This window comes from Chiroxiphia lanceolata, chromosome 2, assembly GCF_009829145.1.
Source record: "Chiroxiphia lanceolata isolate bChiLan1 chromosome 2, bChiLan1.pri, whole genome shotgun sequence".
Classification (NCBI taxonomy): Eukaryota; Metazoa; Chordata; class Aves; order Passeriformes; family Pipridae; genus Chiroxiphia; species Chiroxiphia lanceolata.
Window position 1 is genome coordinate 8,669,603 of NC_045638.1, and position 25,593 is coordinate 8,695,195.

General features: G+C 39.5%; 1 protein-coding gene across 1 annotated transcript in view; it reads right to left on the bottom strand.

The window, feature by feature from the left end:
• Window positions 1-25,593, bottom strand: part of OTC (ornithine carbamoyltransferase) — a 34,844-nt gene that overhangs the window by 1,401 nt on the left and 7,850 nt on the right. Inside the window, exons 2-9 of the mRNA XM_032677970.1 lie at window positions 24,908-25,046; window positions 24,238-24,319; window positions 18,121-18,208; window positions 12,584-12,737; window positions 5,432-5,554; window positions 3,213-3,266; window positions 2,958-3,107; window positions 1,793-1,930 (exon numbers count right to left, since the gene is read on the bottom strand). Coding sequence (XP_032533861.1) covers window positions 1,793-1,930; window positions 2,958-3,107; window positions 3,213-3,266; window positions 5,432-5,554; window positions 12,584-12,737; window positions 18,121-18,208; window positions 24,238-24,319; window positions 24,908-25,046 — 928 coding nt within the window. The remainder of the gene's footprint in view (window positions 1-1,792; window positions 1,931-2,957; window positions 3,108-3,212; window positions 3,267-5,431; window positions 5,555-12,583; window positions 12,738-18,120; window positions 18,209-24,237; window positions 24,320-24,907; window positions 25,047-25,593) is intronic.

A 25,593-nucleotide genomic window follows, 5' to 3' on the forward strand; every position in this document is an offset into this window, starting at 1 on the left:
CAGATTTTCTCAGTGTGCACGAAATATATCAGTGGACAGCTTAGGAGCAATTCAGACAGGCATTTAGATCAACTGCTGAGAGTTTTTTTATCATGTTGTGTTGTATTCTCAGTTAGTTCTAGGAGATGCTGTAGGTACCCAGACATCACATGGGCTTGCTTGTGGATTTCAACAGAGCTTCCATTAGCATCAATGAGAACCGCATTAGAATAAGAACTTTGAAATCTATCCTGGTTTAGCTATACTTTCTGTGGTAAGACATGGAAAATCCTTGCTGAGGTTGATTGTGTGTCACCTACCCCTCCTGAGCTCCCTGCCCAGCCTTGGGTTTGGCTGTGGAATGAGAGTAATGGGAATGTCAGCTAAGTGAAACACGATGTTGCAGCAGCTCTGCTGCCCATCCCAAACCTGTGTACATAACAAGCCCTGTGCTTGCTTAGCTTCCACAAGGTATTACCTGGTTCACACTGTTTTGATTTCACAGCAGTGTCTGACTGCAGATTGTTATTTTGACCCAGAACTGGATTTGTGAGTGTTCTCCAGGGGTTGTGATCTTGTTGCTTGTCCTGCCTTTCCCTTCAGCACTGCTCAGTGTGACGGGGTATCCCAGGCCCACTGAGGTGACTGAATATACAACTGTGCAGCCCCTCAGTGCTGACCACGTCACAGCTGCACTCAGCCCTGCTTGGATCTACAGCCAAGCAAATAATTTATTCTTCAGTTTGCTCTCTGAGCTGAAAGTGGTAGAAAATACAATATAAAGAAGACCCATACATTCATTATTTTTATAGCTTGGGAAAAATACAGAGATGACATTTTTCTTACGCCCACAAAAAAAGTGCATCTGGAACTTAAAGTAAAGGCTTCTTTTTCTTTTTAAAAAAATAATATTTAAAGCAATTAGAGACATTGTAAAATAAAAATGAAAAAATATGAGCATTTTGTTGAATTTTGAGACCAAAGATATGAATTTAACACTAATTTGCTAGTAATTTTAACCATGTTCAAAATCTGAGTTTTTAGTAAACACAGTGTTCAACCCATTATTGTTTCCCTTGTAGCATATCTAGAATTCATCTCAGAGCTATGACAGCAACATTTCTGGGTTTTTTTCCCCTCTGAAAGTTTTCACTATCTTTTGTCAACATGATGGTTCTAAAGCCAAAAATAAATAACAGGCTACTGAGATCTGGCAGTAATTTTATGAAATTCTAGGAATGCTGACAGGGGACTTATGGTTTATGTTAATTGCCAAATGTCCTCTCATGGTTCCCATGGATTATACAGTATTACCCACACTATAACTTTTCAGGCTCTTTCAAACATATACTCTTCCAGCACTTTCTCAGGGAAAGTTCCTATTGGTGTCAGCAGCAGTTTTTCCTGAGAGAAAATAACTAGCTTTTAAGTATATGGGAAACTAGTTTCTAAGGCCAGTCCCTGGGACCTCAGCATTTAACATGTTTTAAAATCGACCATTTGAGTTGGCAGTTCGAGTAAATCCAGTGATTTAAATACCAAAACATTAAAGTTTATACTGTAGATTTCACTTAGTGGTAAAAGCTGGGTCAAGCAACAGCAGATCATTATTAAAATAGGTCACATTTGTGTCCAGAAGTATTTGTGCTACAGATATATATGTTGCCTATAGTCCAAATTGTCATGTGCTCTGGGGTGCATTTGAAACATATCTTTTAGCATTTACTATTTATCAAGGAATCAAGTTGAATTTAAGCCTGTAATGCAAGGTAGAACAGAAGCTGACTCTCCAACTACTGATAATAGTTTTTACCATAATTGTCCATTTTCTGTTTTCAGCCTCCTGGAAAACCAATGACTGTGGGGAATAAAATACTTCATCATCAACTTCTTCAGGTTTTCTGGGTAAACAATGTAAAAAAGTCCAGTTGGAAGCAGCAGATTTTGCAGTCTGTAGATGAAAAAGCATATAAAAATAAAGACATATGTGAGGACACGAATAAAATCTTTAACGAGTAAAAAGGTTAAATTTTGTATTAACTCCCACTCTGGTTATATGGATGATGAACTAAGAAGAATTCCACAGACTTGGAAAGAATTCCTCATTTGTGAATAAGATGGGAATATGTCCATTCAAGTTGATAAGAGTTCAATACTGGCTTGACATAAGTCCGATATTCACTCTTATTTCTTTGGCTTTAGAAGGGGAGTAAAAACTCTGGTGATCTAGAGGATCAATAGAGTGCAATCTTTTTTTGAAAGCCATACAGTAATATAACACTATCTATAATTGCAACAAGAACATACTAAACAATGATTTAAAAGGCTGTATATTTTTTCATTTTATATTATCACTCATTATATATTGATCTAATGCCAAGGAAAAATGAATTAAATTTTAGGCCAGAGACGTCCATCAACAGCATTTAGTGAACTTATGTTAAAATGCAGACACTTAAACAAGTAATTTTATCAGGAAGGAAAATGTCCTTTTTATCTTGGATGATTAGTAGGTTATGATTTTCTCTAACTGATTTTGTGCTGACAAACATTTTAACTAGATGAATTTAAAGATATATATTTAATGATTTATTCATTGACAGATATAGACAAATTGCCCCTAATGCTATCCAGGCATTTAAGAGTTAATCTGTAAGCTTCTCATTCTAAATAAAATATAAAGGATCATTTCTGGTAACAAAGAGGAGATGCAAAATTAGAAACAGTTTTTAGGCCATAAAGAAATAAAGGATTAGCTCTGCTGCACATGTTCTGGAGCTAGGTCTCATTGGGAAGCTCTGAAAGAGGTCAGGCCTTGTGAAGTGTATAAGATAACTCAAACTTCATCATCCTTGTGAGTTTTTTAGGCTGGAGGGAGGCCACACTCAAAAAAATACCAAACTCATTCTTTATCGATGTTGATTCTTATAAATGCAAACTGTAAAAACATAAACAATAAACTAAATCTCAACTTTTACCTGCATTGTAATTTGATAACCTTGAAAGGCCTTTAGTCTTTCTTTCTTTTCCTCTTCTTGTCCCATACTTATCCATGTGTCTGTAACTAAGACATTGGCACTGTCTGCAGCTTCTAAAGGATCTGTTGTTAGAAGTAACTTGGTACCATACTAATGTGAACAAAATAAAGAAGATCAGCAAGACAAGGAACTTCATTTGTAATGAAAATAAACTCTATTCAAACGATTCTACTAGGCTATTTTTTAGGCTCCTACCTCTTCAGAGTATTGTTCAGTTATTTTAGTTATTCTGAGGTCTGGTTCAAAGCCCTGCCAAAAGAGATAACAGGTAACATACCATGGAACATGTATAAGATCTTTACTGCTTATTAATGCTCGTTGGAAAAATACTGATTGAACCATTTGCCATGGGAAAAAGAATGTATTTCAGAACTGTAAAACATGGGGAAATTATGTTGGTTTTGTTGAAAGTTTATTTTGGAGATAAAGTGGTGGAAAGTGTTCTGATAAGGTAAGAATAATGTATTTTACTAGTTACAGAATGAAATACCTATACATCATTTAATTTTTTGTACTAAACTGAATATTTGTTTTGTGTTTTATATTGTATTACAATATAAATTACAATTACTCTAAGACACTTTCAGAGCCAACAGGAGTACCACAGACATGGTATTTGTTCTCAGACAACTGCAAGAGAAGTGTAGGGAACAGAACAAAGGTCTCTATGTAACCTTTGTCGACCTCACCAAGGCTTTTGATACCGTGAGCAGAAAAGGTCTCTGGCAGATTTTGGAACGTTTAGGTTGTCCCCCCAAGTTCCTTAAAATGATCATCTCACTCCATGAGGATCAGCACGGTCAAGTCAGATATGGCAACACACTTTCTGAACCCTTTTTAATTAAGCATGGTGTGAAATAAGGCTGCGTTCTCGCTCCTACCCTATTCACAGTCTTTTTTAGCATGATGCTCCAAAGGGCCACAGCAGACCTCGATGGTCAGGACGGTATCTACATTCGATACCGTACTGATGGAAGTCTATTCAATCTAAGGCGACTGAAGGCCCACACCAAGACCTTAAACCATCTTGTCCGGGAGCTGCTTTATGCTGATGACGCCGCCCTTGTTGCCCACACAGAAGTAGCTCTGCAGCGTTTAACATCCTGCTTTGCAGATGCTGCTGAGCTCTTTGGGCTGGAAGTCAGCTTAAAGAAGACAGCGGTCCTCCATCAACCTGCACCTCAGGAAGTCCCCCATCATCCCCACATCACCATTGGCCAGTCAGAGCTTAAATCAGTCCAGCAGTTTAATTACCTTGGTAGCCTCATCTCCTCGGATGGTAAGATTGATGGAGAGATAGACAACAGGTTAGCAAAGGCATATGGTGCTTTTGGAAAACTCCATAAAAGAGTATGGTGTAATAAACACTTGAAGAAAAGTACAAAGATCAGTGTTTACAGAGCCATAGTGTTGTCTACTCTCTTATACGGTTCCGAATCATGGGTCATCTACCACCACCACCTGCGTCTCCTAGAACACTTCCATCAACGCTGCCTCCGTACAATCCTAAACATCCACTGGTCAGATGATGTGACCAGTACATCTGTTTTAGAACAAGCAGCAGTCACAAGTATTGAGGCCGTGTTACTGAGAACACAGCTGCGATGGGCAGGGCACGTCTCCAGGATGAAGGACCACCACCTCCCTAAGATCTTGCTTTATGATGAACTTGCCACCGGCTGCCGCATGAGAGGAACCCCAAAGAAAAGATACAAGGACTCCCTGAAACAACATCTCAGCCTTGGCCATATTGATCACCATAACAGGTCTACTCTGGCCTCCAATCGGGAGGCCTGGAGACACAGCATTTATAATGCTGCTGTCTCCTTTGAGAACACACGCAGGATCACTCTCGAGGAGAAAAGGCAACACAGAAAGAACCGTATCTTGCAAAATACACCATCTAAGGAGTCTTTCTGTTGTGCTTTCTGCACTTGGATATGTCTGTCACGTATTGGCCTCATAAGCCACCAGCATGCCTGTAACAAATGTGGATAGAGCCTTCCCAAATCTTCGTTTGCGAAGCCTAGCCATGATGACTCTAAGACACTACACCATCCATCTGAACCAAGCAAGATGCAACACTTCCATCAATCTGAAACAAGTTTCAATTTTCTGGGGGAGGACAGAGGGCACTGGATGACTTTGTAACACTTTATCAAACGGAATTTTAATTCATCATTGTTTATGCTGCTGTCATGAATTCCCCTCAGCCTTTCTGAAGTTGGACTTGGTAGAACTACTCCTGCTTTTCATCAAAATAACTGGATCAGGATTTTGAACCTTGGTTCTGAAAACTGGCACTCAAAACATGTGCAAGCATCACCAGCTGAGGCTCTTGGCAAACACCTGAGTGGCCGAGACAAGAACGGGCAAAGTTTGCCTTCCTGCCTCCATGTGCAGGACTTCCTTACCTTGGGAGTGGCAATACGCAGGTGCATTCCCAGCTTTGCAGCACTTGTCATGATGGAGTGGAGGACATTGTTTCCATCCCCAATCCAGGTGATAGTGAGTCCATTCAGCCCACCATAGTGCTCCTGCCAAAGGAATCAGAAGCTCTGGGGTTATGTTCCAGAGGAGCTCAGCAAGACGATGGGTGAGAGGGATTGATCAGACAGGTCTGGTGCAAAGGCAACTGGCTACCTCCAAATGCTGCCTGCATGGAACAATACCTGGAGTTTACTGCACCTACAGGATGGTCAGGGAGGGAAAGCCCCCCATGTCTTACAGGAAGGCCCAAATGTGGCAGCTTCCTCCAGCACTGGGTGCTGGAACAGGCTCCCCAGGGCAGTGGTCACAGCACCCAGACTGACAGAGTTCAAGAAGTGTTTGGATGATCCTCTCAGGCATGTGGTGTGACTCTTGGGGATGGTCCTGTACAGGGCCAGGAGTTGGACTCAATGACTCTTTTGGATCCCTTCCAGCTTGGCATATTCTGTAATTCTGTGGTATGTTGGCACATATGCCATACAGTGAGGCCCAGGCTGAGAGATACAGCACCACACACGCAGTAACTTTAACACCAAAGCTGTACTGCCATTTTTGGTGCTAATAAACATCAGTGAGTGGTAGACACTCCTAATTTAAAGACAGTCCTAATGCCTAGAATAGAACCCCTTCCAGCTTTCCCCCAGACTGTACAAATATCCCTATTCAGGTTTGCTCTGGTTTGGTTGTTTCTATACAATGTTCCCCGTGGCCATGGCAGTGGCCTTGCCCTTGGAGTGCATTTTCACCATCACAGCTGCACAGGATAGAAAAGAGCAGCACTCTGAAAGCAGCTGTGCCACTCATGGCCTGCAGCATTTATTCTCCACTCTACAGCCAAAGAGGGTAGGGTTTTGTTTATAAGTGTGGATTGCCCAAACTTGAAACAGCATTACAGAGTTAACTACAGCTTTGCCTGATGGCCATTACAGCCTGTTCATGTACAGTTACTCTGACCCTCAAGTCCAACAGATAAGGCCTAAAGAGGAACAAGAATAACAGGAGTTTCGTGTTCAAGAGCAGGACAATTCGAGACTCTTTAACAAGCTTTGTTTTAAGTATGCATGTTTATAGGTACTTAAGTTGATATCAAAAAGTTTGTGAAGATATAATCAAGTACTTCTATATTTATAATCAAGTACTTCTGTATGTATAATCAAGTACTTCTATATGGCTGCTCTGTATAACTCTACCTCATGGCTTGAAGACTTTCTGGAGAGCCTTTTATTCTTAGTTCAAAACTGGGCCATGCTACAATTGCATTGTAGTAGCTGGAAGCCAGACAGTGTTTCAACACTTTGTGTGACATGATTCAATGCTTGTCAGAGAGGATAAGCATCCACATTGTAGAGCTGTACTAACTGGCAACCTTGCAGGAGTTGCAGAAAAGATGCCAAAAGACTGAACAGGAAGAGGGTGGGGACTACCCCCTCCTCTCCCGGCAGCAGCTTCTCCTAAACAAATAGTTGTGAAGTCAATCCAGAACAAAGTTCTTGGTATTTCTGCCAGGGACCACAATTTTGAATCAAAAATATTAGTACTTGAGATACTGAATTATACTAAAACACTGTAAAAATCTAAACCTAGTAGAGTCCTAAGCTGTCTAGGTTTAAGGGTTAAAACTTCAGTATTGTAAAACTATCACTTTTTCAGTTGAAGTTTGCTAGCAGCAGACTCATTGGCAAAGGTTTGATGCAAGGGCACTTACAGGAGACCAAATCAGGACTTTGTGAACATGGAAGTGATTTCAGTATAATGGTTCTTCATGTCTCTAAGGATCTTTCAAAGTCCTTCCACATCTCCTAGCAATGGTACTCCTAGGAGAAGGTCAAACCGAAGCATTTATTTAAGGTGTTGTTTCAATTTAGGGCTCAGTGATGGCTGAGAATGAACCCACAGCCAGGAGCAAATGAGACAGTCCTGAGTTCTTTTCATCTTACTTTTTAAAAATAATCACAGCCTGTAATGCTCAAAGCATTGATTAGAGTCACAAATATACTGCTATGTTAAACAACTTCCACCTTATTACCAGCTGCTACTCTGCATTAAAAGAAGCACAGTGCATGCTAAATACTTTTCTCTGTTTTCCCAAGCTACTAGCTGTTACAGATAAAATATGAAGTACTGAAGATGTCTGTATAATGATCCTTGATATACATTGCAAATTGCAAAGTCACATCTGCAGTGATTACTGTGTAGAGTGGACATAGCTGAACTGATCTTAATGAAGATGTTTTGCCAATGGCTGGAGCCACACAAGGCAGAGTCAAGCTGTGTGTGTGCTAGCAGAGCCTATTTTATATCCTGTGCTTTGTGCCCTGGTGCACTGTTGCTGTAACTCAAACCTCTTTATCTAAGAGAAGCTCACTGTGACTGTGACTGTACTGCTTATATGCACACATCCTCAGATTCCATGAAAGATGAGATAACTGTGTTGGTCAGAAAACAGAAAGCTTTGAGGCAATAAAAAAACTATATGAGACATACTTCACCCACCCCACCCACCCACCCCTCCCCGCCATTTTATGGTATGTTCTTATAAAACCACACAGATAAAATCCCGCTAAAAGTGTTTTGTCATGGTGGTAACACTCTAGGTTAAATCAGAACCTTTGCAACACCTGCTGCTCGCCAAAGCCTCTGAAGATATTTTCCCCCTTGCACTCCTTCCCAATTTTTCCAAACTCTGTTATGTTCATGTAGGCTTCATACCTGCTTGGGTGTTCTGCAGTTTCTCTTTCAATTTGGAACATGACTTCAAAATATTTACACTCCTTGCAAAGCCACAAAAAACTTTAACATATTTAGAAAGCCTAGAGTCCTTCTCCCTTATGGATTCTTCTTTGGCCAAATAGTGATTGCTGCTCTAAGTGCCATAAAACATGGCTTTGATATTCTCATGAAAAATCCCTGTAAAATGATTAATGCTGATTTTACATTCAACTTTCTCATCCTCATGTTGTTTTTACAACGTTTCATTCTGTTCTTATCCATGGGTGCAGTGTATCAGTGTATTGAACCCTAGGAAAAAGTAAGCATGCTCATTGTTTTGGCACTGCTGTTTTTATGAAGACTGGGTTAACTAATTAGGGACATTTGTGTCTGTCTCTGCCTGGACTTGCTTCCAGTGAGGCTGAAACTCTGACACCATTACAGATTAATTCTGAAATGTTTGACCACAACTGTCATAACAGCCCTCAATTAAAACAAGCTTTTGAATAATGAATCAATAATCTGTCAAATTTTAAAATGGAAAGCTAGGGACTAATCAAAGCTTTAGCCCTTTGGCGTACAGTGCAATCCAGCAAAGGAGAAACTGGGCAAACTTGGATCTACTGGCTCTCAAACTGCTTAAGGCAGATGCTAAGCCAGTTATCTTTCATATTCCCACACTGGTTTTTGTCATGGTTGTTGAAACAGTATATACTAGAGGGTCATTCCAAATCTTAGTTGGGATTTCTAATTGTTAGAATAATAATGATGATGATGGTGGTGAATTTGAAGACTATAGTAATTTGAGGTCTTTGGGTTGAGAATATATGGCAGCTCTCTTCAAGCTGGGTACCACTATTGTGTTATGCTGTTTAAAAAGAAAACTGATGCATTTCTTATGCCAACCATTGCTTTCTGAAAAAGCAAATTCCCTCCAGACCAGTGACATAAAAAGCTAGTGGCATATGGATCCACTTTAATTATCAGTCTGGCCATTCTGCAGTCAGCTACAAGTTAGCTGATTTGGCCAGTGACATTAATATCAATTGAATCGATGTCAATACACAGCCTGTGTCTGGAATACAAATTGTGTGATGCTGCCCTCCAGCCAAGCTGAGCAGAGCAGAAGTTGTGAGCCACAGCTTCTGCTTGGGACACTGGGTGGAACCAGCACGTGGCTGTTACATGTCTTCAGCGCAAGCAGAGAAGTAAAGTCCTCACTGTGTGCACACTATCAGCACACAAACTCATAGCCTTTAAAGGCTAAGTCCCCAAACACTCAAAATGATGTTGTTTACAGGTTTACAGCCATTTTTAGTGCGATTTAACTCAAAAGCAGACTCAATTCAACAGAACTTTTAAGAAAAAAAGGTAGTATATAGCTAAGAAAAACATTTCTCTTGGCATAATAGAGGGTTTTAACCCAGACCACAGTATTAAAGGGCAGAGACAGATTATAACTCAAACATGTGAGGGGCTCCAGGTTGCTCAGGAGGAAGGCACTGGGCAAGAGGATGTTGAATCTGAGCAATCTCACCCAGTATTCATGACAGGAGCACACTCTACGATCTGAAAAGAACACCCTGAATACAGAATGAGAATTGACAGCCCTGAAAATAAAGCAGCTGCATTGTTTGGGGAGTGCAGTGGACTATACTAAAATAACCACACTAAAATGCACTTATGAAAAGGGAATCAGAAGCTGGAAGCAAGAAAATATTTTGACACAAAAAACCAGGCAATTATGTAGTTTCAGACCAAAGAGAAAGCGCTTGAAGAGGATTCAAGAAGGCACAAGACAGGTATAACAGTATAGAAAATGGAAGATTAAAAATGTGCTAAACATGAAGAGGGCCAGAGTGTATGTCCTGCTCCAGTGGCAAATGCACCAGAGACAAAAAGAAAAGAAAAGAAAGCACCTTTTGGTTATTTAGTGACAGCAGGGAGGAGCAGAAAAATATTTACAGGGATAAGGAAGAGACATTTGTTTAAGAGAAATAAGCTGCACAAAATCTGTAATTACATTTAAATATAAGGCTCCCAGTCTGTGCCCCTACTGTCATGTATAAATCAAACAAATTGCCTTTGCATTGCAGGAAAGCAGTCCAAGTGTTATATATGGACTTCCAACTCACTTAGAGAAGCAGTGGGACTATTCCACATCCCTGTATTAATCTTCTTGCAGGCAGTACTTGGATAACATCTTGCTGAAAATCCCACAAGAAGTTCGATAGTGGTAAGTAGCAACTAGACCCTACGGTTCACATCTCTTCAAGTGTTAATCTTACTTCTGTGACCTAGTAAAGTTCCTCATATGATTAAAATGCTGGTTTAGTACATGCCACTGACTGTAAGACCAGTCTTTTCCACCTTGCTGTACAGTGGAAGGAGGAAAACAGGGAGTAGACCAGCAGGTCAGGAAGAGAAAGCACAGGCAGTGCCAACACACACACTGAGCTGTTGAGACCTTCCCCTGCCTGCCCCTCTCTCCTCTTAAAAAAACAAGAATGAAAAGTGTGTCAGCAACCAGCAGAGCAGCATGCCCTTGGCAAAGTGGGGCAGCCACCCAGTTGCCCTCTAAAGACCTCCTGACAAACTGGGCTGAGGAACATGATAGAGAGAATCAGGGAGAAATGGGCAGAGTTGGAGGAAACACTGCTCTGCTTATCAGGCTGACTGTGAAAGGGCTGCAAATTTGAAAAAAAGTTCCATGGCTGTCCAAGGGCTGTGCACCTGTTGTTGCTGCTGCCCAGGTATTCAAACCAAGGAAGAGTCCAGCCTGCAGGCTCATGTTCACTTGGAGCTTCCCCCATGGCAGCCCCATACAAGGACATAGTGGAGGAGGAGCAGAGGGTGAGTACAGGGCATGTACTCATTGTGCTGCTCTCCATAGGTTTCCCTCTAAGATTGGTGGAAAAAGAGCTGCATCTCTGGAAGCTGATTGAGATGCTCAGTGGTCTCTCTTCATTGACTGGAGATGGAGCAGAGGACAACAGTGCTCTGAACCTGGGTGCTGTAATCACTGGCCTGGATAAAACCAGGTTTGGGGGCAGAGATACCCATATCTGTGTAGACTGTGAGTCACAGATTATTCCTGAAGCCTGTTATTCACAAGTGATATAATGCTACTTAATAAGGTGTTTGCAAGACAGAACACATTGCAAAACAGAACCATAAGATTCTCCTGGTTTACAGTTACACACAGTGTTTAGAATGAAATGATGACATTCTCATCACAACTTATTGTGTTATGTAATTTGAACACTGAATCTGGTTCAATGTGATCTCACAAATCTCCCTTATCCTGGGGCATGAGAAGCATCTTAGTCTGAAGCTCACCGATTTTTGCTGGCCTCTTCACCTTGAGTATTAAAATTTTACAAAAAATAATGATAATTAAAATCAGAAAAAAAGCAATTTTCACTAAACACACGAGTCTTTCAGTATTTAAAGTTTAAAGCATAAATAATTTAATATTACTCTCACCAGATCTTTCCCACTTAATGAATGTCCCATAGCAAAGTCTTCAACAGCTGAGAAACACAGCCAAATGAATCAAGAAATTATTCTACCCTCCCCTTTTCAAGCAGTGTGATTTTTATTCATTCAGAAAGTAAACAAGGTCAGAGGAGTTCATCATAGTTGTCAACCAACACTGCAGTATAATAATAATAATCTTTTTTATAAGCTAGATCCTCAACTGATTGTAAAACTACATAGTCCTTCTGTTCACAGATAAACATCTGGTATTCTATGTGCAAAATGTTATCCTGCTGTCAAAGCAACTATTGCATTAGATAAAACTACAAAATACAATCTTTTTTAACAGTTCTTTGATGTAAACAAAGTTTAAATTGGTTCAAGTGCCAGAACACTAAGATTTTGCATTGGTAGCAATAACTGACTTTTCAAAACAAATTTGTTCAACCAATCTCCTAATATATGGATACTGTTTCTTTTTAAACTGTTTATAGATTAGTGAGGAATCAAGAATGAACTAGTGAGGTTTTTTAAGTCAGTGGAAAAACTTCCACTGGCTTTGGCTAAGCCAACTTCTCACCTTTATCTGAATATGTAAAGCTCCCTGCACATTTTTCATGTATGTGGAATTGCAGCCTAATTCCAATGAAATAATTAATTTTATGCTTAACTTTACTTCCACTACAGCTGATAGGACTACATAATTATTTTAAACTAAACAGGTCCTTAATTATATTACTGGATGAAGATTTCTTTAAATAACAAGTGCCATGCAATTACCACTTAGAAAAACCTAGGAATAAATGGTTTTGAACCTGACTTCCCCAAATACTTACCAAGGCTAAGACTTAGCAAGAAAAAAAAAGAAAAATTGGTTATATTGTTACCTGAAGGGTTAGGTAATCAGCTAAAATCTGGAGAGGGTGATATAAATCAGACAGTCCATTGATTACTGGGATCGTGGATTCTTTTGCCATTAGGTCCAGATCATTATGCTTATAAACTCGAGCCAAGATTGCATTTGTCATGCTGGACAGCACCCTGGAGATAGCAGAAAATACTCAAACATAATAAATATAGCCCTGTTGCACTCTTCAGCATGCAACACATGAATATTAATGAAAATGGTAATGAATCAATATTTTTCAGCTATCTGAATAATTTATCATGCCTGCAGAACAGACTCAAATGTAGTCATTTAACAAGCTGCTAAAAAGTAAGCAGTTTCACTTATTAACACACTATAGTAAGTAAATGAAAACTGCTGCAGTATTTTATGCTTTTTTTCTCTTTGGGGTTTGATTGTAGATGTAACATCAATACATGTTGAGCTATCTGAACTAAGATAAGAGATTGTGTGAACTGTAACTTTTGAAGAATTTGATAACTTCAGAAGAGATAAAATGTAAGATTTCCGCAGTCTTTTAGCAAAAAGCAAATGTAGGACTGACTGAATATTACAGACTATGCATGGTAGCCTGACCTTTTTGAGGATTAGAATACAGATCTATCACAGACTGCCACCCTTATTTACTGATCTTAGTTAACAGAGAAACAACAGGCCAAAACACCAGCCTTTTCTTTCTCCTACCTGCAGACCTTTGTATTGACACACATGGTATCAACATTAATACAATGCCCAAATTTGAAACTCAGTATAAGGACAGGGGCAGGCTATGCCCTTAACCTCATTTGCCAAAGTGTGAAAGACAGAGATTAGCATAGTGGATTAGCACAGTACACTCTGAATTCTTTAGATAAATTAAATATGGATTGGAGCTCTTCATTTCCCTGCATTTTTGTGTTTTAATCAGGCCCTGAAGCCTGACTTTGAAGTAGCATTTTTTGTGTTTTCATGTTATCTATAATATGACATTAAAACAAAACATGGAAGAGACTGAATTAGAAGAGCATGAACAAAATCCTTGCAGTATCTGTCCTCCTGATTAGCCATGAAGAATTCTCATATCTCTTCACGTGGATATAAGGCTGTTAATGCTGTGATCAGTGAGGTGTCCTGATGAAGTCAGTAACAAACATTTTCTATTGACAACAGATATTCCTCACACAATCAAAACTCACAAAATGTTACAAGACTGCCTGTAGAGCTCTCTCTGAAGAAAAGGCTGCCAATAGCAGCTAAAGTGAAAAGGAAAGTCAAAACTGAGCAAGGTATTTACTGATTACAGTGTACTGCAACAGTTGCTGTTTGTGCCATTATTTCTTCTTAGCTCATGAGTTCCCTTCTCTGTGTAAAACCTGTTCTGTTCTGAACTAGTCATCAGGGATGGGATGCATGGTTCCTTCTCACATGTGTCCACCCTAAACAAGAGAACCAGTTCAATCAGCCAAGGAAAAGAGGCAATCACACTGGGAAATTGCCCATTTTCCTTAGACTTTTTTTTTTTTTTTTTTTTTTTTTTTTAGGCTGTCAGGACAGCTGATTCCTATTTGACACAATTGATAAAGAATTTAAAGATGGTTCCTTTGCAAGGTCTGCCATTAGAGGAAATTCAGTAATGATCACCAAATAGTGTAAAGTGCTAGATTTTCACCCTTAATCTGTTAAAAGTAGATACTAGACCTATTACACACTTACCAGGAAGATATCAAACAGTCCTTCTGCCAGCATTTCTAGATGTCACACCTTATAGTAGGAAACCCAGGTGGAAACTGGGTTTATTCTTTGTGAAATCAAAACAAAATTAAATTCAGGGGAAAAAAAGCAAACCAAAGCAAAACAAATAGACTTCACCTGGAGGTCTCTGATTACAGGAGAATGATGAAGTCTTCTGTAATCAAATCAGTTTAAAGCAAATCATGTGAGGTTGGAATTGCACAGAGAAAAGGACCTGAATAGATAAGAGTCTTTAGTAAAGATGAAGTTTTGGAAGGTGAGAGGGAGTAAGCACAGAATCATTAGGTGTCTTTACATTTAAGGTTTTTATTTTATCTTAACTAGAGGGTCTTTCTTTTCATTCTTTTTGTAAGACTGTGAGACTATGAACTTCAAAATCCCAGAGCCTGGAAATGTATTGTATTGGAATATTGATTGTATTGGAATGCTGCATATCTCTCTTTTCAAAGTAACTTTTATTTCTACAGGGAAAAATTAGATTTTTTTTTTCTTTAGTGTATCCTCTGAGGAATCCAAAATTAAACAAAAAGTATGCCTGTTTGGTTTGGCAGATCTTTGCATTTGAAAACGAGGTATTTACATATATTTTGCATAGAATACTGCTATTTAAGACAGTTTTGCTTTTATTTTGAAAATATATATCCGTTTAAAAGCTTTAATCTTCTGACTACTTCACTGTCACTCATAGTCTTACAGGGCCATAGGGTGGACGTACTTTCAGCAAGCAGTGAGAAGTAAACCCATTCCCCATAAATGTAGAGATTCATCCCCTAATAATTCCAGTGGACTGCTAAAATCATTCTATGAGTTCTTCAGTGCTGTCACTGAACCTGATGGCCCCTGGGCTTTGCTGGTGCACAGTGGAACTGCTCTACAGTGGCAGATACAGATACAGTACTTATATTTCATTTCACGTAATATATCAGACATGCTAAACAGATCTGAAAGGCTGAGAGCTCCTTAATGGGCGGTAACTTTTTGCTACTGTGTCAGCATAAATGTAAATGTCTTGTGAAACATGGAACAACTGATTTATGAGCAGGTAATAAGTCTTAAAATATGTTCACAGTAGCAATGCTTTCAACCCCTACCTGCAGCAACTCTAATAAAAACTGTGACTTTTATAGACCTGTTCTCTTTTTGCTTTAAGTCTCAATCTCAAGTACTTCTAAGGCCTTCAGAGCCCTAGACAGATGGTTGTAAATATTTGAAATGCCCTCTGGGTCTACTACAGGCATCCTTTTTTTTTATTCTTACATTAACTGAAGGAGGTTGGGATGTTATCTTTCATTCTCAAGAAATGCCAGGGAGTTAACACTCAGGTTGTTCTTTTGGGTAAACTGCTCAGCCTTGATTATGCAAAGTCAATAATACTCTTGCTAATGAGAGCAGGAATGAAGCAGAGCACACAGGAATGAAGTAGGACTCTGTAAGGACTTGGGAAAGCCCCCAGTCTGCTGTAGCAGGGGAGTGCTGTGACTCAGCAGAGGAGCAAAATACCCGGGTCAGAATCATAGATAGGGATTTATTTCTGGAAGAGCAAGCAGTGACAAAGAAAAGGGGGCTGAAGGCTTGCATGGGAAGTGAATATTGTGGGAACTTTCTCCACAGAATGGGGACACCTTCAGAACGGTTGAAAGATTTGCTTGCTTCTGTTTATTGCCTTGTTTCTCTGGTAGCTTACTGTCTGCCTTTTTCCCTTTTGCTTGTGCAAAAAAAGGTCATTCAGGAGACTGTGAATGAAAGATTGTGTGTGCCTTTATTATCCCATTTGTGAAGAAGAATTGAAAACTGGCCTCTACAGTGTTTGTGTATCAGAATTGTCCTGCTTAAACTGGGACTATTTCTTTTGAAGGAATGTATTTGAATCCTGTGGCAGTGTATGAGCTCTTCTGAACTGGACACAGTGACCTAATGTACCTCAGACTTGATTGTTAAGCATCAGAAAAATCTATTGCCTTTGCAGGCCCACAAATTTACACAGTTTTTGAATCTCTTAAACTTGTACTCACTAAAACCAGGCTTTTGTTGAAACATCTGAACACTATCGATATTGACTTACTGGAGCAAGCCCAGAGGAGACCACCAAGATGATTAGAAGGATGTAGCACCTCTCCTATGAGGAAAGGCTGAGAGGATTGGGATTGTTGACCCTGGAGAAGGGAAGGCTTTGGAATGACCTAATTGTGGCCTTTCAGTACATGAAGGGAGCCCACAGGAAAGATGGAGAGGGACTATTTAAAAGAGCGTGTAGTGACAGGGCAAGGAGGAATGGATCCAAACTAAAAGAGTAGGTTTAGATTTTACATTAGGAAAAAATTATTTACTGTGAGGGTGATGAGGCACTGGCACAGATTGTCCAGAGAAGTTGTGGATGCCCCATCCCTGGAAGTGTTCAAGGCCAGGTTGGATGGAGCTCTGAGAAACCTGATCTAGTTGAAGGTGACCCTGCCCATGGCAGGGGCTTTGGAAGTAGGTGATCATTAAGGTCCCTACCAATCCAAACCATTCTGTGATTCTATCATTGCAGCTTACTTTGATACTGGTAGTTATGTATATAGCAGGGAGTGAGAGTTAAGTACTTTCAAGCCTCAAGGGACTGAAATTTTTTATTTCTACTAAAAACACCCATGTGTCTTCAACTTCAGTACTTAAAAACAAGAAAGGAAAATGTAAAATGTTTAAATGTTTGATCTTTTTTCTTAAATTTTCCTTGAATTTCATCACAGAGAACAGCAACATAGTTCTCAAACAACCTCTCCCATTGACTGAAAACTGTGGTATTTAGCAGAGGCAACGGAACTCAGCTGCCTGATTGCATATTTTGAATTAAGCCTGATGAGCTTGACGCTGCATATCTTTCACCAGAATTAAAGGGACTGTTCAGACACTACTAACCTTCCAACAGCTGAGCCTGACTGAATTGGCCTCAGTTTGCAAAAGGGCTGCCTAGAAAGCAGGACAATGCTGAGGTTGGATGAGTCTTTAATATGTGAAGTGCTATGACAAAAAGCAGGAGCACCTGCAAAACACAACCTCATGTTTTGTTTGCTTTCTGCAACATAGGAGGCAATCCACTGGAGAAACATCCTGAGCTCAGTTCTTCCCTTCTACAGCAAAGGAGATAGGCTGCTACTCGTTCCTGCATGCCTGTGGGACTGGGCATGATTAAGACCTTCCAAGGATGTCAGTAAGACAACAAAGCCATAGCACAGCCTCCACAGCAGTCCTGACAGTGGGTACAATTGTGGAAGAGGGCACACGAAATCAGAAACTAGCTGCAAAGTGTTGTTCAAATTTGATGCTGCTGAAACAGGGGAATCAGAACGGCCTTCATGGCCACCCTGTCACTGTATGTACGCTATAATGGCAGGCTTAGGTCCACCAGCAGATGGCCTAACTAACATAAATAATGTTTTTTCTCTTCAGTTTTGCTCCATGAGCAGCAGAACCAGAAGGTTTGAGTCTTGTTTGAGTATATGTGCTGTCATCACTGGAGTGTTACTACTGAGGTTCATAAAATGTTTCTATTTTTAAATGCAACCTTGATTAAACACTCTGTATGCCAAAATATTTCTCATTGTGCCAATGGACAGTTAGAGTGGATGGAATAATGGTGTACTGAACTGTAGATTCTCTGAGCTGAGCTGTAAACATTTAAGAAATTTGGACTGCCTTCTGACATTTTCCATAAAGAAAACATTAACTTCCAAAATTCTGTAAGATAGGCTTCGGTCCAATCAATTACCGAATACATAGTGATCAATCAAGTAGCATTTTACCAACCTCACTGTATCTGTGAGACTCTCATTAGTGCCCAGATGTATGTCTTGTGTTGTAAGGAAGGAAGGATGTCCTCCAAGGAGAGCAAATCCTACAGTGAGGACAGATAAAAAAAAAAGAGAAATTTACCACCAGCGCCTCATATTTGCAGCCAAGACCAATATCTTCTTCATGTAATTAGCATCTGACACACGAGATAAAAATAAATGTACTTTGGAATAAAACCACTCAAATGTGATATCTTACTGAAATCCTTAGGAACAGTCATTCAAGCTCCAAGGCCAAGAGCATTACTGTGGCTCCCTGTTATGAGCCAGGTAATCCATTCATCATTCTGCATTTTAAGGGACTTTGCATTCTAGAAGGGTCATTTGAGTCACTAGATGTAATTTCACATCCTTGCACATATCTAGATTTTCTTTCATGTACGGTCACTCAGACAGAAAACCCTAAAACTCCTCATACACTGTAATAAACTTGACTTTGGTCACAAATGACCGAACTCCTTAAAAATAGTAATGCAACAGAGAGAAAAGGAAAGGTCTCAGATGCAGCCATCATCCCTCTACCCTACAATAGTTAGGAATTTACAAGGTAATCCAAGGAACTGGATGGATTAGGTCCAAAGAATAAAATCCATTCCTGAACAGCAAAGGAAATAGGTTTAAGTCTAAAGCCTCCTTCTTTTTACTCAGTGTAAAATCCATCATGGCACATGTTGGGAGAACGGCTTGAGGAGTTCTGTTTTGTGAACTGTCACAGATGGTTTAGCATAAATCTTGCACAGGACACAGGGTCCTACAGCTGGGGTCATACAAAGTGTAGTATTTGAAGCAGGCTCTAGGTAGTCCTGTAAGGCATTTTCTGTGTGCTGGGAAAGATTTTCCATATAAAAACAACTCCCTTCTAGGACAGAAATTGTCAGGGAGCTCTTGCCCTGTTGCTACTATTCATGTCAGAGGAAATTTCCAGAGAATCAGAGACCAACCTTGTGGAGAAAACGCTGTGGGGGAAAAGAAAAATTGAAGAAAAAAAGGTAAAAAGCTGCTCGGGCTGGTTGTAGCCGTTAGATGGCACTGCAGACACCTTCAGCTCCGCAGCTTTTGCACGGCGGGTGTATAGGCCTGTCAAAGATCAAAATCTTGATTCCACAGCTACTCTTCAAAAAAAGGATTAAATCAGGACTGAACATTGAGCCCTTTCACAGATAAAACCAGCTAGATACAGGCAGCAGGTCTGGGCCCCACAAATGGGCTCCTAACACAGAGCAACCCTTATTAACTTCCGTCTCATGGGAGCAGTGGGGTTGAGGTGAGGTCTTCCATTCCATCAGTTCAGCCAGTCTCTAGAGTTTAAAATGCAATAGATTAAAATAATACTGGCAAATCATTGCCTTTAGACTACCTCAATTTCCTTAGAGGACCAATTAAAAATAATGATGCTCCAGATACCACCCGAAGGGCAAATTTCTGCTCCGTCCAGCCAGTACATACTTGTTTTATTGAAGGGACCCATTTTTGCTTTCCTATTGCTGTCGTTAAAGATTGCTCTAAAGCTCAACGAGGTTGCAGTCAGACACAGCAAACTTTTAAGAATGAAACATTGTTTATTCTACTATTAATTTTTGCTGTTAGAAAAGGACTATTTACAGGTTTGTTTGTTGCTTTAACTTCCTCTCTGCAGCTCAAACATGAACACTGTATTTATGGCAATGTGAATGCAAACTATTGCCTAGACATTGCATCCTATCTGTTCAATACAAGTTTTTAAGTCAGGACCTCAAGGATGAAATGTTATTTGCAGTAACTCTTCCTTCCAAAGTTCTTGTGGATTTTTTTGAAGGCATATACAACTATGTCAGTGATTTATCCCTGTAAGTTCCACAAAAGACAGCAGCTCTGCACTTTAGGCTTTAAATGCACACACTTTGGTAGATTATTCACAGTCCAGGCAGGCTCCTATGGACGCGTTCTGCTTTCTATAAATGGTGCCCAGGTAAAAAAATAGGAATCTGGTCATTTATTCAAAATTGCCAGACATCAGGCAGTGCAGTCAGAGCTGTCACCTGGAGCACATAGCAGAGTCCTAATGTGCTGACTTTTCTGCTCATGAACTGGCCATCTGTGCAGGGCCCGGGAACATGTTTCCATCCAAAATTTTCTGTCTGGAAAAACAGGAATTCTGTGCTCTAGCTTTATATATAGTTGCAGAGACAGAATCTCTGCTTTGGATTCTTTCATCCAGAGTACTAGTAGAAAGAAAATAATGATGACTTTTGAAGATACACAGACAACAATCCAGCAAATAAGCACATACTGTAGTGCTGTGTTAAACTGGGAAATCTAATCCTCTTTGTTTTCACAGCCTGGCCATAATCAAATCCACATGCTAAATGTTTATATGAATCATGGTATCTTCAACAAAATACTATATATTCAAATTGCAGATTCAGAATAGATTATCATCTCATGTCCATCCATCTCACTACTGTTAGTTTTCAAAATACAGTTTTATGCCTCGTGCTGTGATACATTATTGACCCCACTTATGCAAACTCCTTCATGTAGGACATGAGTGTTGGTAGTTATACAGACATAGGTGAAATCTCCATCCCAGTCTGTCACTGCTATGTGGGGTAAGTGGGCCAAAATGAATCCTACAGTTCACATGTTGGATACACAGCTGTGGGGCTGCCTCACTGTTACCTGGAGACATACACAGTCATCTTCTCAAAGGAAGAATCTTTTTTAATATTTCAAGATATATGGATTTGCATTTATTAATTCCCTCACTGTCTGCCAGGACTTATGAAATAGAAAGTATTTTTCAGTTTAGACTGATAGCAGGCATCAATTACAGAATATTCCTAAAGCAGAAGCCTAAAAATTGATGGACAGTTTTTGAAAGTTTTTTAAAGCTACCCCTCCAAGTGGAAAGTAAGCTAAGTGTGCTTGGCCCCTCTGTAACATGACCAAGCTAAATAATAGTTGGACATTCCAACAGAAAACAGACCCTACATTCCTGCCATGTAGTACCATCCCTGCTACATTAGTACATATGAAATGATACAATTATTTCTGTGACTGTGTGTAGTAATCTTCAGGCATGGACATTGTGTTCCTCTCACCCCCCTGTGTAAGAGGAGTGAGTTGGGAGTAATTCCATTAAAGCCAGTGGCAGTGAACCTCTGTAAAGCTGTTAAGATCTTGTATATTCCAGTGCACAACAAGAGAAGGCTTTCCTGCCTGTATTGTTTCCTCTCCATTTCTACCCTGTGACATATTATCTGCATTCAGCATCTGTGAAAAGGTTGGATTTATTTATGACTTATTCACTAAAACATAACTGCAGCTGTATATTTTAAGAGCAACAGTGACAATCAGAATATTTTACACCAAGGTTATAACAAAACCAGGGGCATTCACATTTATGCCATGCCTGAGGATGTTTATTTTGCAAGTAATATATGAGCATGTGGAATATTTCTGTTTTCAAAAAGTACACAAGATTTTATACAGAATGAGTATGGGATTCTGACTGTGAAGAGGTGACATTTTCCAGTACAATAGTAGAGATGTCACATTTTCCAATACAGTAGCCAGTGATAGCAATAAATCTAGTAGGCTCCACAAAACTGGATTTACTTTGCCAGTACTCTATAGAAGTTACTTGTAGTTCTGAATTAAACTTACAACATCACTACTAGAATTGGTAGAATTGGTAAAATAATATGAGCTTCAGAAATACACTTTAGGACAGGATTAAAGAGGTCGTGCATTATGCCCCAAGGAACTGTACATTATTCAGTACAGTTGCAATGTCATCAGGATGCAACAGTTGAGAGGCACGGGATGTTGGAAAAACCACAGATGTCAACTGCTCTCTTACAGTTAATGTTTTGATAATATTTGATCAATCTTGATGACTGAGAGAAATGCTCAAAGACTGGAGGAAAACAAATGTCAGCCCTAAGTTAAAGAAGGGCAAGAAGGAGAATCTAGATAATACAGGCCACCCAGCCCCACCTCAATCCATGGGAAAATGATGGAGCAGCTAATCCTGGACATCGTTTTTAGACAGATTAAGGACAAGAAAATCGTCAGCCTGGACTTCATCATGTCCCTTGACAGTGTCTCTCTCACAAGATCCTAGACAAAGTACTGCCAGCAAGTGGATCTTTCCTCTTTGTTCAGCACTGGTGAGGCCAAACCTGAAGTATTTGGCTTTGGGCTCTTCAGTATGAGAAACATGGACATACTGGAGAGAATCATTCTGTGATTTTTTTTATTATTTTTAAAAAATTATGTTCTTTATAGGCATAGGGACAGCAGGAATTCAGAAAAAAACTTCCATGGTGTTAACATGTCACAACAATCTCCTAGACCCTGCACAGAGGAGATTTTGTAATCAGTGATTTCCAAGTCTCTAGTCCTTTATAATGAAACCCACTGATTTTCATTTGTTCCTGAGAGTTACAAAGTTTGTTTACATTAATCTCATCACTAGAACCACAAGTGACCTCCTTCAAGATATTGAAGGTGTAACTCATGGGAAGTGCTATTTGAGACAACTCAATAATTTTCTAAATAAACACTCCAATCCATTTCAATGCCCACTTTCACAGGACATTAGAAAATTGGTTTTAAATTGGCTTATTTAGCTAAAAGGAACACATGTGGCCCCACGTTTGTTTTGAGTTAGAAATTCCAAGGGAGAAGTCATTTATGTTAAAAAAACAGCTGAAATGTGTAGAGTTTTCATAGACAGAGTCTGCCTTTGAAGCAAAGTCTTAGGCTTAAGAGACTTAAGACCAATTAACCGAAGGTGTGAAGTTAATGCACAGAAGTTAAACTGCATTAAACTCCCTTGTGGAAGCTCTCACTCAGAAATAAATTGGTTTTATTTCACTGAAGCTTAATCCCTCTTGGATGAATTTATGTGCATTAACTCCCATACTTAAGTTAATTCATTTGAACTTTCCTGAGCTTCCCCCTCCCATAAGCCTTCAAAAGCCAAAGACTAAGTAGCACTTCCCTTGGAATGCAGAAGAATGAAGGATAAACAGATTCAGAGAATTCATTACCTGCCCATGTACCGTTAAGGCAGGCAGCTAGAAACTGGACTAAAAACTCAGGAATTAAAAGGTAGGTGGTCTTCACAGAGAATGAATGCGCATTCATAAGACCTGATTATCTGGAGAAAACAGAAAGCAACAACAAGTCTACTTGAAGAGCATGATCAGCAAGCAAGTTGCTGTGGCAGAGAATACAAAGGCAAATTCAGAAGTGCTTGCAGTTACCATGTCTGCTTCTTCCTTCCGTTATTTTTACCTTTGCCTTTACATTTTGCAAAGAAATGTGAATGCTCAATGGGTTCCCTGTCCCTTCACTAGGGAGAAGTCAGTCCAAGGGATGCTGGGTCAGCTTGAATGTGAGAATCTTCCTTGATGTATCACCAGTTCATAGTTATTGCTTGCTAACATGTAAGTACATGAATGATTTATTTCAGCAGTCCCACTGACTTCAGAACAACTACCATATAAATAAAGACATCATACGTGTGTGTTTCAGTGTTTCCAGAACTGTATCCTAAAAGAATAATATTCCAGTGCTTGATCTTATTAGGCTAATACCCTGGAGTCTCCATGAAGTTGTCTTCCCCTATAGGTAATGACATTAAATTTTTCCCCTAATTTATATCAAGACATTACTGTGATTCCCAGCCTAAACACATGCTTTGAAATGTGACAATGGTAATGCATAATATATTACAGAAATATTTATTAGAGCTTGCACAGAATTAAATTTGTGGTGCTTACTGAAACAGATGTTAGGAAATGTGCATCTTGCTAGTACAACTAGGAGCTTGCACCAGAAATGCTTCCTTCTGCCTGTTACTTTATTTCTGATCTGTTGTGTTTTGGAATAATTTGGCAAATTTTCAGTGACCAAAACAATGTGCTTGTGACCTTAATATGTGAGGTGAAAGACAATGAGATACCATTGTTTAGGTTTCTCCTGAGTAGAAATTGCTAAATACAAAATTATGCAGTGTTTTTCAGTACATACTCACTGCATACAGTTTCATACAAAATCCAACTGTGCTATTGCTCAGACCTACCTGTTTCTGCAGATAATCTTGTTCTTGTACTTCTCTTCTCAAAAATCATGGCCAAAGATTTTCCTTGCATCAAAGGCAAATACTGAAACATGAAAATTGAAGGCGTTTCAATTTTATGGTCATTATACACTTAAAGTATGAAATACTTATTCTTTCACATTTTAATTCAGCATTAGAAAAGTTGCACAGGTTGTTTTTTCAACCATAGCTTTGTTCTCCCTCCCTTCAATAAATTTATTAGCAGTGGAAAGGTTAAACACAAAGAAGTAATTCTAGGGGCAAAATCAACTACATTTTGGCACTCAATTCGAGCTAACATTAAGGAAAACTCAGATACTAATTTAATCCCATACAGGGAAGTGTCTTCCATTTCCTACATTTAGTGCTGCGTGTGCACCATGTGTGGATGGATGGGGTTAGCTGTCAACAGGGAGTTGGCTGCACAAAGCTGTTCAACCTTTCCACTGAATGAAGTCCTCTGAAGTATTTAAAGAATATCTCTGAACACTTTACAGGAAAGCTCTTTGATTTGTAGACATGATTTACAGTATTTAAGAGCTCAGGAGATTTTATCTAGGACAAGACAGTTGAATGGCTCATTCCCAATGCTCTTCAGAACAATATTTATTTCAACATCTAAGTGACCTAAATGACAGTTAAAGCATTTTACCTCTCCTTTGTACTTTATCCTTTGTTTCAAATCTGAGGCCATCCACAGCAAATACTTCAGCTCATCTCCTGTGTAGTTCTGTAGAGTAAGGAGGTCCTGACCTTTCAGATGAACATTCATTTGAGCTGGTGGCCCATACCTGTGTCAAAAGGGCAAAAATACTCGCTTTTTGTCATCAATGCTAAGTTGCACTCATGCTAAAGCCAGTGAGCAAGCACCTGAAGTCTCTCCCAACCCTCTCATTTGTCCCAGCTGGATCAGCTTGATGGACTGTGTTAATTAGCTAAAATAACTCCTGCTGTCAGACAAACACAAAACATGCCACTACGCGCTGTATCAATCACCAGTGTAACAGTGTTTCAAATTGTATTATAAACTGTACAGTAGATATAATTTCTTTTGTCTTCTGAGATGCACATGGCAACTGCATGCTATCAAATAAAGCCATTCAGAACTTGGTGAAACAGCTTATGTGTGGACCACAAAGCTACCCTTTTGGGGGACAGAATAACAGAAATGGATCTTAGTGAGTCTCCTCCCTCCTTTGTACTTTGTGGATGAGTAGACACTTGCCACATTCCATCCTCACTGTCACAAATGGTGGCATTTCTATATAAATGTGTATGAAATCTGTCGATTACGCTGGGGAAGAGGATAAAAATCCCCAACAAAATAGCCATGTGATC